Raw genomic sequence first — 17,532 nt, 5'->3', positions numbered from 1 at the left:
GGCATAGAAATGAATCATGGTTATTCAGGTTGGATCGTTTTCTGCAGTTCATCTTGCATATTTTCTTATACTGTATTTGCAAGAAGTCTAACCTCGGTGGTCTGAGTATCATGATTTCTACTTGGGCTCCTTGCAATCACTGCCCTTGATTTTTTTAGGACAGCGAGTACAATGAGCCCCAGTAGAAATGAGATGGGGATAGGGAAGTTATTTTATCTGAATGACATTGCCATTAGCTAACTGGGAAGTGATTTCTGTTGGAATGTAACTCCATTCAGTGACAATATGCCTTCTAGATTTGAATATATTACGTCAGGCTATACATTGTCAGATATTCATCAAGAAGGGCAAAGTATCATGAGGGTAGATTGGCGATGTTTAGATCAGTGACAGTTGATCGTGCCAGCACCGCTGAAAGCAACTATTCACTCCGTCTGTAGCACGATTTTTTTTGTTTTGCATGTGCTCACTTTAATCTTTTGTGTCCATGAGGTCTTCTACAAAACAGAGGTCTTTCTGGGCAGAGGTCCTACTGGGAAATTCCAAAACAAAATTGTTACTAAACTTACTAAGTGTATCAAAGTTAACCAACTTTAAGAAACAACAAGAAATCCTCAAATTCCACACCTTTATTTGAAACTCCCGTCATAAAAACTTTTTCTGCCAACAATTTGGCCAAATATGAATATAAACACAACATCATCACCTGTAATTAAAAAATCTGCCATGATCATCTATGCTTATTCCATATGAAATCATCAGTTTGCATTAGTTTTATCTAACACCTGTGACATCCATTAAAAAATAAATATCTTAAAAACTGTGCAAAAAACTGACAGGCAAGAAAAGTACCCAGCCATGCACTCAGTACAAAATAGAATTGTCCTCTTACACCTGTGTGTTAAAAGCCTATACCATTTATAGCCATTATAGTAGTACTGTAGTTATAAGTATCTTAGTAAACTTACATTTTATACAAATGAAAGTGTTGAATTCCCATTCTTTTTCAAAAAATATTAAAAGATTTAACTATGATGCTAAGGAAGACAAAAGTTTCCATATTCTGGCAATGTATATATCAAGTTGAAACAAGATTTAGTGTTTGACACTTTGAAATTCCTGATTGAATTGTATTACTTCCCCTTTACATGTGATAAACATAAACACGTACAAATACTGTGTCTGTAGCAAGTATGCATTATTCTGATAGTTGCAAAAATGAAAAAAATAGCCTTTTGTACTTTTATCCGTTCTCCTGCCTATTAGTAAGTATTATTCACATTCATGGTTTAGCAGCATTTGAACTGTGCCTTTTTTTCTTTCTACAGTAACTAGAGTCAAACTGTGAACACTGTATAAAAACTGTTTAAAAATTGGCATCTCATCACAAGGTACTGTGACCTCTATTAAAACTGAACTCTGACTGGTTTAAAGATATTAATCAGACAACTGTAAAAGTAGTTGTACCAGTTAAACATCTATATCAATTGTGGCAGTTGAATTAAGTCTCTTATATAAATCGTAGGTATGCAGATAAATGAATGATAAAATTATGACAGTAGCATCTTCACTTTCCCCTATTAACTAGTAAGAGCTAACCAAACGTACTTGTACCCTACACCTAAATCCTTGGTTGTACCACCATGATCATTCAAATCACTTTAAGAACGAAATTAAGCTTTTCTGTTGAATGATAATACATGTATTACATCTTTCTCCTGCATAATACTGACACTGTGACAATATATAACTTTTAGCAGTTCACCAAAAATGATAAAGCAACACTTTTATGATCTGGCAAGCACATTAGTAAAAAGTTTGAGTTTGAATTTGCAGATATTGATTGAAGGTTGGGAGTTTCCAATGATATTATAGCTTTTATTCCCAACCTACTACTTAATTTGTAAATAATGATTTTCTGTTGTCGTCTTCACGCTACCTAAAAATTCATGGTTTTTCTTTTGCATAGTACATTCTAAACTTTCCTCCAGCAAAAAGGTATACACGGATCAAATTTTCATTGACCACTGTCGCCTTCTTCAGGATCAAGTAGTGATTACTGCCAACACAGATGATTTCCATGGTATCTCTTTTGCGTTAGAACAAAGCTCACATTGTACAACAGTTACTGTAACTCTTACATCTGACTAGGCCTCGGAGTAGCCGCTGAGTTCCCCCATGAGGAGGGGGATGATGGTGAGGGCCCGCGGATGCTGAGGTCCGAAGTACTCCATAGCAGCCTGGAGATACTCCTTCCCCTCCTGTAGTCTGTCTATGTCTAAGTACACCAGGCCTGCAAATCAGCAAACACTACTGGTTAATTGTTGTTGAAAGACAAAGTATTCAAAGGTCACCGTGGTATCTCTGGACTGCAGTACATTGGGGGTGTTGCTGTGTTTGAAATTGAATTTGTTGGCTCAAGAACTAAATTGTATGTAACGTTAACTTCCAATTTCAAGTTGATGAATCCGTGTCTGTACTGTACATTGTTGACCACGAAATCATGGAATGTCTTTTACAGATACCTTCCAAGCAGAGGTTTGTTGCCGGCTGTTTTTTTTACTTCTTGTTAGTTATTTTTGTCAGTATTTCTATTTTGTACCATTTTCTTCATGCCGAACCTCTGCTCTAAGAGTATTTTTTAGAGTCTAGTGCTATTTTCCAAACCACAGTAGGAAGACATACAAAGTAAGCATTGGCCCATATACATGTAAAGCTACAAAGTATGGGCTAGTTTGAAACTAGTAGCCAATCACTAACCTTGTAGATAGCATGTCTGCCCCAGTTGTTCATGGTTGGGGTAAACAAGTAGCCAATCACTAACCTTGCAGATAGCATGTCTGCCCCAGTTGTTCATGGTTGGGGTAAACAAGTAGCCAATCACTAACCTTGTAGATAGCATGTCTGCCCCAGTTGTTCATGGTTGGGGTAAACAAGTAGCCAATCACTAACCTTGTAGATAGCATGTCTGCCCCAGTTGTTCATGGTTGGGGTAGGTGGTCTGCTGGATGGCCTCAGCCTCCTCCAGCTTGTCCAGTGCCTCCTCCAGCCGATCGTCCATCCTGGCCAGGATGGACGCCAGGATGCGGCAGTTCCACGCGTAACTGCTGTGCTTCTTGCCAACTTTACGAACCTGCATGTGTTATACAAAGGCAAAAAATATAAAACATTAGAAAAGATATCAAAACCAGAAGTTCTGCTGTAGTACCGTTACAAGTGGCTAGGGGCCCCAAAATTTACTCATTTCTAGGTCTTATAAAGTCTCCTACCCACTGAATATGAATACAATCCATCCAGGGCTTCTCAAGTTATGCCATTCATCCACAAACAATGACACACATGCACTATATGGAACCACAAACACTATCAAAAACATTACCTTCTTGGAGAAGGTTATAAATGGCTTTGGTATGTTTAAGTCATGATGTATTGTATAACGTAACAAAACCGAAACACATTATGTTTCAATCTGCCAATTAAGGCAACAGGTTTGCCCAAAACTTGAAGGATTCATTGAAGAAACAAGCATGTTACGAATTTGAAATGATCAGAAACAGCTGTGGCCATAATACAGAATTTAAAAAAAAAAGTTTGTATCATTTCAATGTTTTCAAGAAAATAATGTAAAATTGGATCTGTATCTGACATTAACTTTTCAGTTGTCTAACAGCACTTTGGGCCTTCTACCACATAATGTTACATATTATAATCAATATATATACCAGTATGGCCTGAGACTTCAGCACTTTGTGTGCAGCCTCCTCCAACAGGTCGATATCAGGCTCTTCCAATTCCGACACCCTCATGGACCAGTACTGTGACTGCATGAACGCAAACCGCACGTTCGTCGTATCCGTCACCGACATCAGCTGTGCGTAGTACCCTGTGCCCTTACGGTAATCGTCCTGCGCGATATAGAACCTCTCGATGGTGCTGTCCAGGACGTGTCGGTAGTAGATGGCCACGTTTTCCGTGTAGCGCTGCACGCCAACCAACCCGGGCGTGCGTAGGAGCCCCTCTGCTTTAGCGATCCACGTAGACGCAGTGGTGAAGTCTCCCTTGTCGGTGAAGACTTTGGCGAAGCTGTCGCAGCAGTCAAGCCTCTCGGCGATGAGCCAGAGGTTGGACGGTTCGGGATATCTGGTCTTCACGGCGGGACCGTCCCGCGAGCTGCCCAGGACGTCATCAGCATTCATCAGGAGGTCCACAGCCTGGTCCAGGTTTCCACATCTGAAATCACACAGCCAAATCAGTTACAAGTAAGTCACTCTACATGTTACTTAGTATTACCTTAAGTTTCAACAATGGCCTATGCAAACATGAGAACAGAAATTTGTGGCTAAGTCCTTGCCCAAAATTTTCAAAAGTGACATTTGCTTGAGATGATTATGTCAATGATTATTTTGTTGTCAAATGACAGTGATGTTCTTGCAGAAATTAGAAATATGCTCACGACTGTCATTTTGATACATGTATGACAGTAGTGTATTAGAATTGATGTGACCTATGTTGTGTACATGTACAATTCACACATAATTGGACACAGAACAATCATGATTATTGTATATAATGAAAGAACAATAACAGTACCAAGAAGAACTTTCATATGTGTGCTAATGCAATACAACTAAGCTACATGTAAGCTATCCTTTGCACAAACATACATGTTCTTGTATTTTCTATTTGAGGGGTTGGGACAATATTAATGTAGCATGCACAACTAGCAATCTAGTATAATTAGTTTTAAAGATTAACCTGTCATTGTGAGAAAATGCAGTGAATGATACCCTACCTGTGCCATGTTTTGCCCATCTCCTTGTTGATGATGGCCTGTAGGAAGGCCGGGTCCATGTCCAGGTCTGGTCCCGTGTTCGTGTTGTCAGCCACACAGTTCATGGCCTTGGTGTAGTGATTCTCTGCCTCCACAAAGTGTCCTGTATGCGAGAGGTACCGCCCTACCGCTAAGTACAGCAGACCCACGGAGTGGGAATACACGCCGTAGTTCTCGCTGTATAGCAGGACCTGTTCCGCGTGCTCGTATAGAGCGTCCTGTACGGCCGCCCTCCCGCCATCGCGATACTGCTGGGTTATGGTCATGGCCAGGCAGTTGATGTACAAGCAGATCTCGCTGTTAGACAGTGCGCCTCGCGCACACTTCTGGGTCAAGGGTCGCATGGACACCATGGCCTTGGGCGTGTCCTCCTTGATGAGGTAACGTGTTTGGGTCAGCAGCTTGATGTTGGCGTAGAAGTCGACGCTCTCGCCCCCGAGTTCGCTGCCTACCCTAAGGACGGACTCGCTCAAGGCGACCGTGTTCAGCTTCTTGTAGCCCTCCCGGAGGTAATGAAGCGGGATGTGTTGGAAGTCACAGAAGGCCAGGATGTAGGCAAGCTTGGCTTCTGGGGTGTACTGGGCTGGAGAAACAAATAGGACAATAATCAAATTGTTAACATTTATAATAACTTAGGCCATGTTGATATGATTACATGGATGTCATCCTCTGGAAATCCCAAAACTGATGCAAGCGTGCAAACAAATAAAGTTTGGCCTAAATTGATGCACGTACAGATGTAATCCATATAATCAAATCAACATGGCGAAAAAATAGTAAATCAAATTGTATACTGTCAAATCAAACAAAGACATTTTATAGGAAAAGATATTAAGTTCACAACATATTTTTAGACTATATTGGTTTTCATACCAAACAAAAATATGTTCAAAATTTATGGACAATTATTGTCCAATTTGCTATAATTCCCTTTATGAAATATTGTAGACTCAGAACCCTTCTGGATGCACAAAAACATTGTTATATACATGTAACGTTACATGACATGTGAAGCCATTGTGGCATCTTGCCTATACATGTAGCTGTTAAGTTGAAATACTGCCACTCAGCATAGTTGTTTGAATTGTTACATTACCTGTGTTCAATATGCCCAACGGGTCTTCAGAGTACTGTCCAGCTGAAATTTAGGTGAAATTGCAATCATTCAGGATGTGCAATGACATGTCTTTGATACATAAACACAAGCAGCAACATTTTCATTATCAATGGTATTGCACAAGTAAATGTCTGATAAAAGTCATTTAGTTTTGATTTACCTGAACATCTGATATTATGATCAGGATATCACTACACAGATCTCTTTTTTGTAAGTCCTAACAAATGTACAGTTCTGTAACTATATAAGGTTTAAAGATTTCTGTCTTGAAACAATCTAAAAATGGCAATACCATAAAATATTAATTCAACACTGCATTAATTTTGATTGATTGGATAACATATACCCCTTCCTCTAGAAAAGAAACCTGTGATTTGCTTAATATTAGTTAAATCAGTAATGAAAACTACTGTGTAGAACTTCTACTGCATGTGAATTTAATTTGATTTTCAGTCACATCCTAATAGATGTTTATCAAGTCTACATGACTGTTTGATGTATTGCAGCCGGGGGCAAGGGTCCATAACAACAGCCTGTATGCAGCACCCACTGACCTCAATACAATTAATTAATACAGTAATTACCCCAATTGCAGCCATTGAACTGTAAAGATATAAACGACTGCTCATTTTGGCAAATGTGTTGGGTTCTTGAACATGCTCGAGGTGTGGCTCTCCTTAAACATTGGACTTCCATTTAACATACTTTATTAGTCCATTAGCTGACATAAAACTTTACAAATTGTACTACATGTAACTGAAGGTTGGACACAACATCAGAGCATATTCGGGATTTTGAACCGAGGACTATATGCTTCTGTGCAAAACACCCTACCAATTCTGCCACATGATGCAACACTTAACGGTACAAATGTATGTCATGCAAGGAGATCATTTTAACGGTTAAACCAAATTAGAGTTAGGCAGTAGGGGGATTCCAAGGTTCAACAGGTACATGTAGTGCCTGGTCTGATAGAACCACTACAGATAGTTCTAAGTATAGCTCATCACTGAGAAGCATATTATGATATTCTGTTTGATGAATGGAATCAAAATACTACTAACAAAAAATATTCCCCGCAATTTTCTTTCTTACCTGATGATGAAAAGTGTTCCATAGGCAGCATGTAATGTCTTATTCCATCTATTAATTTTCATCGGATTTGTATCATTTATACATGATGATTCACATATTATCATCCTCCTATGCAGGGACATCCAAGGGCAAAACTGCCTGTCTGAATGTACCCTGCTTTCTCAATCGTCACCCTTAGTTCCTGACCGCCCTGCTCACAAATATCAATGAGCCTACCCTTATATATGCAAGACGACTTTTGAAAACGGAAAGGCCTATTCTCTTATTTGCTGACAGCTCGTTTGGGGTCCACAGGAACTAAGGGTGACATTTGAGTAAGCAGGGTACATCCAGACAGGCGGTTTCGCTGTTGGATGTCCCTGTGTAGGACAATGTCACATACTAAGTAACTAGAGTGTACAACTGACCAAGGAAAACACGGAAAAAACCTTCGAGATGTATCAATCTTTATTGATTTGTCAAGAAAAGGAAGAGTGCTGGTTGTTGTTGAGCGGTACAGATTTCTGGAGTGAAGCGACACGACTATAGGCAGATGTGGAATTGCTTTGTCACATTCGGTCTTCTTCTTCTTTCCATTCTCAAGAAAATGTCAACGTGCATAGTCAAATATTTACAGGGCAAAATTGTATAAAAGCTGTCACAATAGAAAAATTGAAAACAAGTTGAAATTCATTTTGTTGATGAAATCCCACTATACAGCCAACAACACACAATTTTGTGGTTTAGAGAATCTGTACTGATATTTCTGGATGACATTTTAAAATTTATTGTTTAAGTTCATGAGTTACATGAGATTAACAGATTCTGAAGATACTAGTAGCCACACTTAGTGGCGTAGGGACCCTTTATTTGATATGATTCTAGATGACAATTATCATGCAACAAGTCTTAATATATAAACAAATAGGGGAGGGGCCAGCTTTAAGAAAGTTGTGAAGGCGAGTGCAGCATGCCTACCCTCAACTTAAGTATTGAATTATCCTGAAGTTTCAAATAGTTTTTTTCCAGTGTAAATTTTGATCATTTAAGGTCCAGTTTTCTGCTAGGGAGGACAGAAGCATTTTTAATCTGGCAAAGAATTGTGACTTTTGCCATGTCCTGAGGTGTCAGTATTAGTTGAACCCTGAACGGCAGCTCACATGCTGAACTTACCCATTAGGACAGGGGGTGAAAACCTGGTGTTATTTCAATCTTCTGGTAGTATCTCATTATGCCAAAGATGATCTCCCACTATTTGAACCAAACCTGACAAATACAGCTTTGCTGTTGGGGTTAAGACTCAAGGTTGGAAATGTAGGTAAATGTGTTGTAAAGTTATTGATGTTGCATGTATCGTATTGCAAAGCTAATTTGGTAATCCATCCCCTATAGTGTTGCGTGTTTACCCCATGACTATCAATGTTAAGAATGTTGAATTTTATCCTAAATTAGTGCCCCATAATAGAACTGTACTGAATCGTGTCTTTCCTCTGATAGGCCTGGGAAAGATTCAAATTTTGTCATTGATCAAACAGCTGCAGATCTAATACGAAGGAAGAGATGTCAACCAGAAATATTAGTAAAGATCTCTTCAATTGCCAAAATATTCAGTCAAACATTTAGTCTATACTGTTACAGCATATTGTTCAGGGGTGGACATACAAGCAAATGTGGCTTTGATAATAAAGAAGACTCCATGTCCTATAATTATAATAAGTCTATACAGTCATCAATTTCATTGTACTCTCTTGTGGCTCCTCTTTTGTACATAAATAAACATATTAAGTGCATGGCTTGCTTTGAATATTTTCAGTTCCCTTATTCTAATGGCCTTTTGTAAACTTCAAGCTGCTCATGTAATGAGCGTGCAAAATTACTGCATTTGAAATATCAGAACCAATAATTATTGTTTTCACTGGCAGTAAAACAAAGACGTGAAGAAAAAACAAGCTATCAATCGGCGAGCAGTCATAATTTGTCTTTACAATTATAGTATGCTGGAACCAAATGAAAATTGTAATCATCAGAATGCCTTTTAGTTGACATCATTGAGTTGTGACCAATAATTCTGAAGCAAGTTGACCATTCCTTGGTGCACGTTCCTCTATACTTGGATTATTGTATTGTAAAGTACACTGTATTCAATCTGGAACCATTGTAATCTCCAACATCTCCATTGCACACTGGGGGATAGATATCTCTCACAAATACGCTATACAGGAATGTATAAAGGCAAACACCTTGCCGCTATCTTTTTTTTTGCACTAACTTCTGTAGAAAAATTCTGACCACCAGGAGAAAAAAACAGGACTGTTCGGAAGAGGGAGGCTTTTTTTCATGAGACCATTTTGATAATCATTGTCACTTTTGATGGAACCTTCAAGGTCAACCATATATTCAAGGTCATAAAAGTAATCCACGAAATTGTCTCCTTCCTCAACTTAGTATTGGAAAGCTGAGATTCTGAATAGTCTTTCGTGTTCATTGAATTTGTATGCTACAATACTAGCCTTCAGAACTCCATTGCATTGACCATGTATGTATGTGTTCTTGATTTCAAAATGAGCCTCTAGATACTAGATGGCATTTCCATACATTTGTAATCAAAACCAATGGTGTGTTATTCTGTGATAGACCAGTTGGCTTGAACCATATGCTATAATATACATTTGGCTCGCCTCTGAGGCGTCGCCAAAAAATGACTAATGCTCATGGCATTAGATGATTTGAAATTCATTTTACAGATCCTGGGTTTCAGTCCTGTTGTTTCCTGGAATGGTTTGATAAGAGGACTCCCCCTCCCTCAATTACAGGACAGGTGGGCATTATAAACTGTATTGTGGGGCCCGTCGCTAAGTAATGGTGCCTCCCCATCAAAAGCTACCCCTATATCCAGAGCCAGAAAAAGATAGGCCCTTGTATTAGTAATAACATTGGGCAAAGTTGAGATACAATCTGTGCAGAAATCTTTACAGTTTGCTCAAGCAAGAAGTGGTAGTGCAAGATACATTGTATTTTCTAGAAAATCATCAACCACTACATGTAGATTGGATAAGGATTCATGCTATGATACTATTACTTCCCTCTACAATGCTACTGTCTTGCCTGGACTGCACTGGAAATAGTTTTGGCATGTCCAATATTCTAGCTTTGGCATTTATACAACTCTTCCTGGATCTTACCTAAAATACAGAAACCTTCTGGTGTACAAAATGGTTTCGATTATTTGTGTAAATTCTTTTAAAAATGGTAAGAAACTGCGATAATCTGTGAAAAAGTCATACAACACAAACATCAGGCAAAGCCTGGAGATTATTCGTCTGACTTCAGCATTTTGTCACAACAAAGACTTCCAAGGACTTAATTGCACATAACATTTTTTTAAAAATCACTCCAATTCTTCTATCTTAAATAAAACCATAACATCAGGCAAGTGCTTACATTGACATCATAATTGTTCCACATTTTCAGGACCACCTTTGGCGGTAAACTAGTGCATGAAAAGAACCCAACATGCATTTTCAACTTATTTATCAAATAAACATTACAGCAGACATCAACAAGGTTTGACATCCCCACAATGTCCACGTCATGGCTCTCATAGAATTCCATGGGAATAAAAAGAAAGAGCCTGTCAAATGACATAAAAAGGCAGAATGATTGTTTGATGCTCCAACACATTTCATTTTGATTTATCAACACAAAGGCCTCCACGTGACGTCTTGGTCATCTGTGGCTGACATTGTCAGTGTAGATCCAGGGGATGGAACTGTTTTCCTCTGGGGCTGTACATGTCAAGGTTCCTCCCCGTGACAGCAGCCTGTCTGGTTAGGTGCAGTTCCTGTACATCCTGCACGGTGGCGTCTTCCTGAAGAGCACAGAATTCTTGGTCCTTCATTTTGGGATCCACGGTCTGGATCTCGCGTGCAGGCTAACGTGTAAGCGCCCATGTCTAGATAGGCAACAGCAGTTTATCGTGTGGTCCAGTCCAACCAATCGGGATGCTACAGAGAGGTCATGTGACTCAACTTCAATGGAGAAGACTAAAACACTTGTCATTAGCACCAATCAGATTCTTCGTCAGAGTCACTGTACGAGCGGCCGATCCCGCTGCTGTCTTGCCTGGCTGGCATGTTCCGTTTCCGGTAACTCCCTTCGCTGCCGTACATTTCCGGGGAATTCTGTTGGGACATGGGGGAATTTGACGTCGCTGCCGCAACCTCAAAGGTCAAATAATCTAAAGTGTTGTCGTACTGAAGCTCGTCTAGCTCCTCGTCTGGAAATGGGCCTTCCTGTTCATAGTTGTTGTCTTCTACGTAGTACAGTTCAGAGTTAACTGAGGGGGACTGGTGAGGCATGTACTCGTAAGCTAGGTCGTCCTCCGGGGAGGGTGATTGACACACCATGGAAGCAGATGCACGGGACGGGCGCTGCCTGGGGGCATCGTTATGGGGATATCGTGGCTGGGCGTATCCAGAGGTGAGGCCGTGGGTAGGGGCGGGGATGCGGGGGTTGGCGGGGTCTGGGGAGGCACTTCGTTTTCTCCTGGTGGGGGTGTGGTTGGGGGGAGTTCTTGGAGGGGAGGACTTTTTGGGCGGGGAGTGGTTCCCCACGGAGAGGATGCCACTCCTGGAGACGGGTAGGGTGGGGAGCATCCTCCGCTGCTGTCTGCCTGGCTCTTCATCTTGGAGATAGTTGGAGCTGTGGGTGCGGGTAACGGTGGTCTGGGGGATGGCAAGGTCATGTCTGTGAGCGGGGGAGGGCCTTGTTTGTATCTCGTGCGGTGCAGAATAAGGCTCCTGTGGCCGGGCCATGTTGGCCGTGACATGCGGCTCATGTTGGCTGTACAGATGTGGCTGCTGTGGTACAGCACGGGGTGGAAGAGGTGCGTCTACATTGGTCTCTTGTTGGACCGCAGGATGACCTGTAGGCAAGCCAACGTGGACCACTCAATCCCAGGCACCATGCAGCAGCATCCAATAATCAACATCCAACAAGCATGCCAAACTTCAAACTCATTCCACTTGGAAACGAAACAGGACCGCAGAAAAGATCATGCAATTTACAAACCAAAAAAAGAACACAACTGACCTTGATACTGACAACACGAGCACAAGACAAAACACGATCATGCTCCAAAACACGGGCACGGCACGGCACAGTACATTCTCGTGAAAAACGCTTTTCCAAAGAGATGCAAAATCAAAAGTGCTGTAAAGATTTTCCACAATGCGCATGCAAGGTGCTTTGAACAAATTAAAAAAAAGTCACCAATATGCTTCTGTACCACACAAGCTTATTATATAACAATATGTTGTTCTGTACAGTCATTATACTAACAATGCTCACCCAATACTTAATACAATGTCCAAAGACAATGACTTACATTTAATGGTTATCATGTTTACAGTATGGGCAGGCTTTGAGACAGGGTTGACAACACAACACCCCACACTGGAGAGTTAAATGCTTATTAACTTGGAAAGTTTTACAAGGGTCTGTTTACAACTGTACACGTACACTGGATTGTGTGGTTGGAATGTTTTGTGGGTTGAAAAGTTCCTAATTTTGAAGCTGTTTGAGCAGAGCACCACAAGTTTTAGATATCTGGAAGCTGCTACAAAATTAGAGGCACTCCCTCAGTTGTGTAAGTTTGAGGTCCATGTTTAGATGTCTTTTGTGTACTAGGACATATAGCAACCTCTGAATTCCTTCCATAGCTATTGCATGGTTGCCCAGAAGTAGAAAAATAAATTTTGTCAGCTCTTTTGATTTTTTATTCCATCTTCATTTTCTGTGTGCATTTTTGTTATTTGTACTTCTGGGCCACCGTACTACCAATTTTGTAAAACAAGTGTACCTTGCACTGTCATTGTAACTTTAGATGCAATGGATATTACACATAAGAAATCAATGTATACATTTGCAAGCTGAGAAGAAACTCCCTGGACAATAGAAAACAGAAGCCACTATACATTCTTCTCAGTACTGTCCACAACTGGAGACAGCAAGTACAGTTTGTATTTAACATCATATAAACATGTACCTCTGATATGTGTAACGCGTGCTGTGGTTTTCATGTTGAAACAAATGCGTTGGAGTGAGTGCTGTTGAGGAGACCACATAGAGAAGATAGACAGAGGGACACAGTGAGAGTACAATGCTGGTTTATTTAGGGGAATAGAAGCTGACACAGGTTTTTGAACAGGAGACACTTGGGCTACAAAATGATGATCTGAGGAGCAAACATTCCAGACAACGTCTTGGAACAGTGACATCTTATTGACAAAAACTTGAAAAGGACGGTTGGGAAGGTTTTCAAAGGGAGACACAAAGTCAGTAGGGAGTTTGAATGGCTTTAGGGAAGATGCATAGATTGAAACATCAGGCCACACCAATGAAATTTCTTGTTTCTCGGATTTTGGGAAATAATGGAGCCAATGAGTAAAATAGAATATAACAGGCATTCCATGGTAGACTCTAATGCTTTACCACAGGAGCCACAAAGTCAATAAACTAGGGTTGGTAATGTTTTAACTGTTTCCCTGCTGCCTTACCCCCCCAACAAATAGAGAATTAGAGGTCCAAATGGCTACATCAGTGTGGTAAAGGTTATATTCCAAAAATTTAATGTACTGATAAATGGAAAAAAAGGTTCAACTTTAGACGATTATGACATCTTACTTCATATATTGTTGCCAAAATGTGATCATTTTAAAGATGACTTTCATCCAGAATTACACCTAATGTAGTATAGTGTTACTTTTTCAAGAATCAGAAGAAATGAAGACATCCGAGAAGAAGTAAACTGGAGAGGTGTGGCCTGAGAAGAAGTTGGAAGTACGGGTTACCTGCTGGCAGCCTGGGCCTGCAACTGCCCGGCCTCCAGCCCAGCAGGCGAGGCCAGATCGAGACTGTGTCTCCTGTGTCTTAATGGTCCTGCGGCAGGGAGTAGACTACAGCTGTCAACATGTTTGTCTGAGACTTCAGAACCATTACAGCATTCTACGGCAAGGATGTCCCAAGGTTTCACTAAGTCATTGCTAGCCTGGAATCCATTCTACTTAACCTTCATCGTGCTAAGGTAGCACTTTGGCACCAAATTTGTATTGGTTAATATGTAAGGAAGCAGGAAGGGGTTAAGCTCCAGAACACCCAACAGTTGCTCCACTTAAAGGTTTAAATGACTGCATGTGCTAGATTTTTTCAGGAATTGAATATTTCTCAGAAGCAATTCAAATGGGGTCAAACTTTCAAATGCCTGTTTGAACTCTGTAACTCTGTGACTTCGAGCCAATCAGAATTCTTGCACACAATTCAGGGGAAAATTTGAATGCCGATGATTTGTTTTTTTACACGTACCAGACTATTCAGCAAAGAAGCAATCAAGGAGCAAAGGTAGGTAGAATAGGACAGGTCCTAGGCTAGGTCCTTTTCAACAAATCTTTCATAACTGTTTCACACAGCCAAAATGTAAATTCCTATCCTTGTCATTCAAAAAGACTTGACCTGGGAACATCCCTAATCACAGACAATGGGGGAGAGGATGAGGGAACCTTAAGATGCTTGGATGAATGGATAGATGATAAACAATGGGAATGTTCATCACTTGAGTGTCAAAAAGATAAGACAGATGAATAAAAAGAAAATAGATGAGAAAATGTTTTACAGATAAGAAATGTTTTGTTGTATCAATATGAAACTCACGTGGCTCCTTAGGTTTGATGAGGAGTGATGGAAATCACATGTGTGTATTTGGGTGTGTTTAAAATATGGATGTGAAAAGCACCAGTACTGCACAACAACTGAGTTAAATAAATATAAGCTGTGCACTAGTCTGCTGACTACAATTCACATGTCAGAATTTTAGGAAACTTAGCTATCTTGTGTTATTATATTCGAAACCTTATTCAATTTTGGGGAAATTGAACCTACTGTAAACCTACACAGGTATCAGTGAATTAACCTGTTATAAAGGGGAAATCACAAATTAAATGTTTCCTAAAAGTTTGCTACATGTAACTATGTGCCTTAATTGTTAGATTAATCATCAAAGCTCTACAATAAGTTAGAGTTAAATGTATGACTATACATTTTGAATAGAAGTAAAAGTATGTTATTGCTACTGATATTTTTTCTTGTATAAAATGTATTATTTAACATATCAAAAGGCTGATAATCGAACCTGTTCAACAACCACTTCTTTTTAAATATGCACAATGTAGCTATTTGTATTATTTCTATTATCATATTTAGAACTTATTAATAAAAGACAATATAGATTAGTATGTTTTGTGAGGCAAGTTTGCAGAAAAGAAGATATATCTAAAGTCACTAACATTTTTCTCTAAATTGCAGTTTAAAATTACAACACATGTTAGAAAGAGAAACAACCTAATGTTAATCAAATACATCTAGCACCTTGTTAGTATTGGGTGAGTACTGTTAGTATAAGTTCTGCAGTAGGCTATACCTTAGTACATACCCCTACATATCTTGGTTAGTTTTCTTTCCAAATCCTTGTAGAGTACAGAAGGACAACATGCAGTGTGGTCATGTTACATGTATTACATTAGACTGTTAAGGCATTACCGTTGTACATACCTGTCCTACCGTTGGCCTGCATGGACGCCGATCTCCTTACAGCATCCCTATCATACTACAGGGGAGAAAGACGAATATGTTATGATTCAAAATTTTTTTATGTAATCAGATGAATCCAGTCTCAGTCACACTGTAAATCTTGAAATTTTCACAGTGGTTTTCTTTCTGTGATGGTCTTCCATGACACTGCAAACATAAAAAATCAATCAAACATGCATTTCCAAATGTATTCTGCTAAAGAATGATTGTCAAAGACAGCTTAAAACTTCAATATTGACTATATCAACGCAGATGAGCTTTCATGGTAATAATCGTCATTGTTTCAACTGCAAACATAAAACAAAACAAAAAATAAATGTACTGTTATGTACTGAGGTATCAAAACAGCGATGGACATTAAAATGTATCTTGTATCCTTACCAAACTATTGTTATTGGCTACAGATATAAACATGTCTGTATACAAGCTTTACAGTATAGCTTTCACATGAAGGCGACAGTTGTTAACAATTAGTAGGCTTTCAGCACCATGGACAGAGCTAACGTCTAAATTTCACATACAGTGCAACCACATATGATTTACTAACAAGTCAGGAATCGCTGTTAATAACAGACACTTTGACTAAAAATCAGTTCATGAATAGGTCTGGAACTCATAACATCAAAAAATGACTGGGATTTAAGTTAATAAAGAACATAGTTTGGCCACAGGAAGGAATTACACTTATATTGTATGGATGACATCCTTTGCAGACTATGACTCTAACACACTGAGCACAAAAAAAGATAGGCAATAAACAAGATGCCAAAATTTTCAAGGCTACCACATGACATAATTTCCCATTTTTAATGGTTTCTTCATTTATTGACCATATCTGGAGAGGAAGGAAAATCTATTGCTGTTTTTGTAATGCATGACCTGATCAACAAATTTAGTTGCCATGGCGTTACAAAACTACACGAGTCATGTTGAAAAATGTTACCTGTGGTGCTCCAAACTTGGACATGGAGGTTGACCTTGAAGGTTCTGTCTCAATAGTTCTCGTGTTGTTCTCCAAAGGTCTCATCTCAATTGCCTGGGATGAGCAATAGTTCAAGTTTAAATCTCTTTGAAAATGCCAGCATATTGATGCTAAACTTTATTGTTCCAATCAACTAGATCTAGCTAAGCTATTGCTTCTTGAGTTCAATTTTGATCTTTCAGTCCAAGATATTTCCAAACCTTTTCTACCTGGTGACTTCTCATATTTTCTTCTCACTCTATACTTAAATGTATTCTCAAAGAACAATCATAGAAACTAGACTTAGAGTATACTATGCTATACTGCACATGTACGTGCTATTGCTGAAATGAGATGAAGTACATTGTGTACCATCAAACTAGAAATGTTTGCGATTGATTTACCTTAAAGTTTGCAGTGGCTCTCATCTGCATAGAATATGTGTCATTGTGTGAACAGTATATAATTGTTTCTGCTTCAAACTTAAAACACTGCAAAAGTGCCTTTTCCACTCCAAATTCACGCAAACAATCAGAGAGCGCAGTAGCACAGGAAAGACACACACACTAAACCATGTTTGCAACCTTTTAGGAGGGGCGACTTTTTTGTTGTTGGAGGGGTGCTTATTTGCTATTGTCAACAGATTGGCTTGTGCTGGAAATATTGTATTTGCCACCCTGTGAATTACTTCTCGTGGCACTGTGTTTTTTTCCTGGTGAGTAAATCAATTTGCCTTGAGAAAAGCATTCATACTCATTACTACCTTAATGCTGCCAAAAAGGTAGTAGGCCTTTTAGGGTGGCAAATATAATACTTCTAGCACAAGATCCTGGCACAGATATGTTTGAACTTGCAATTCAGCGCTCCCACCTTTTGCAAAATAAACGCTGCCGGTCCTAGAATTGT

General features: G+C 39.5%; 1 protein-coding gene across 14 annotated transcripts in view; it reads right to left on the bottom strand.

The window, feature by feature from the left end:
* Nucleotides 1-614: 614 nt before the first annotated feature.
* LOC118421257 (voltage-dependent P/Q-type calcium channel subunit alpha-1A-like) overlaps nt 615-17,532 on the bottom strand; it is a 128,505-nt gene continuing 111,587 nt past the window's right edge. For 12 of the 14 annotated variants that reach the window (XM_035828464.1, XM_035828460.1, XM_035828461.1 and 9 more), the window contains 7 exons: nt 16,609-16,701; nt 15,627-15,681; nt 5,928-5,969; nt 4,793-5,414; nt 3,723-4,230; nt 2,953-3,133; nt 615-2,293 (listed from right to left, as the gene is read on the bottom strand). In XM_035828464.1, the coding sequence (XP_035684357.1) occupies nt 2,148-2,293; nt 2,953-3,133; nt 3,723-4,230; nt 4,793-5,414; nt 5,928-5,969; nt 15,627-15,681; nt 16,609-16,701 (1,647 nt within the window). In that variant the 3' untranslated portion in view covers nt 615-2,147. Of the gene's footprint in view, nt 2,294-2,952; nt 3,134-3,722; nt 4,231-4,792; nt 5,415-5,927; nt 5,970-7,836; nt 11,947-15,626; nt 15,682-16,608; nt 16,702-17,532 lie in introns of those variants that run through there. The other 2 variants (XM_035828473.1, XM_035828474.1) reach the window with 2 other exon arrangements.

Source organism: Branchiostoma floridae, chromosome 8 (genome assembly GCF_000003815.2).
Source record: "Branchiostoma floridae strain S238N-H82 chromosome 8, Bfl_VNyyK, whole genome shotgun sequence".
In the NCBI taxonomy this organism is placed as follows: Eukaryota; Metazoa; Chordata; class Leptocardii; order Amphioxiformes; family Branchiostomatidae; genus Branchiostoma; species Branchiostoma floridae.
This window is presented reverse-complemented; position numbering and strand designations above follow the sequence as displayed.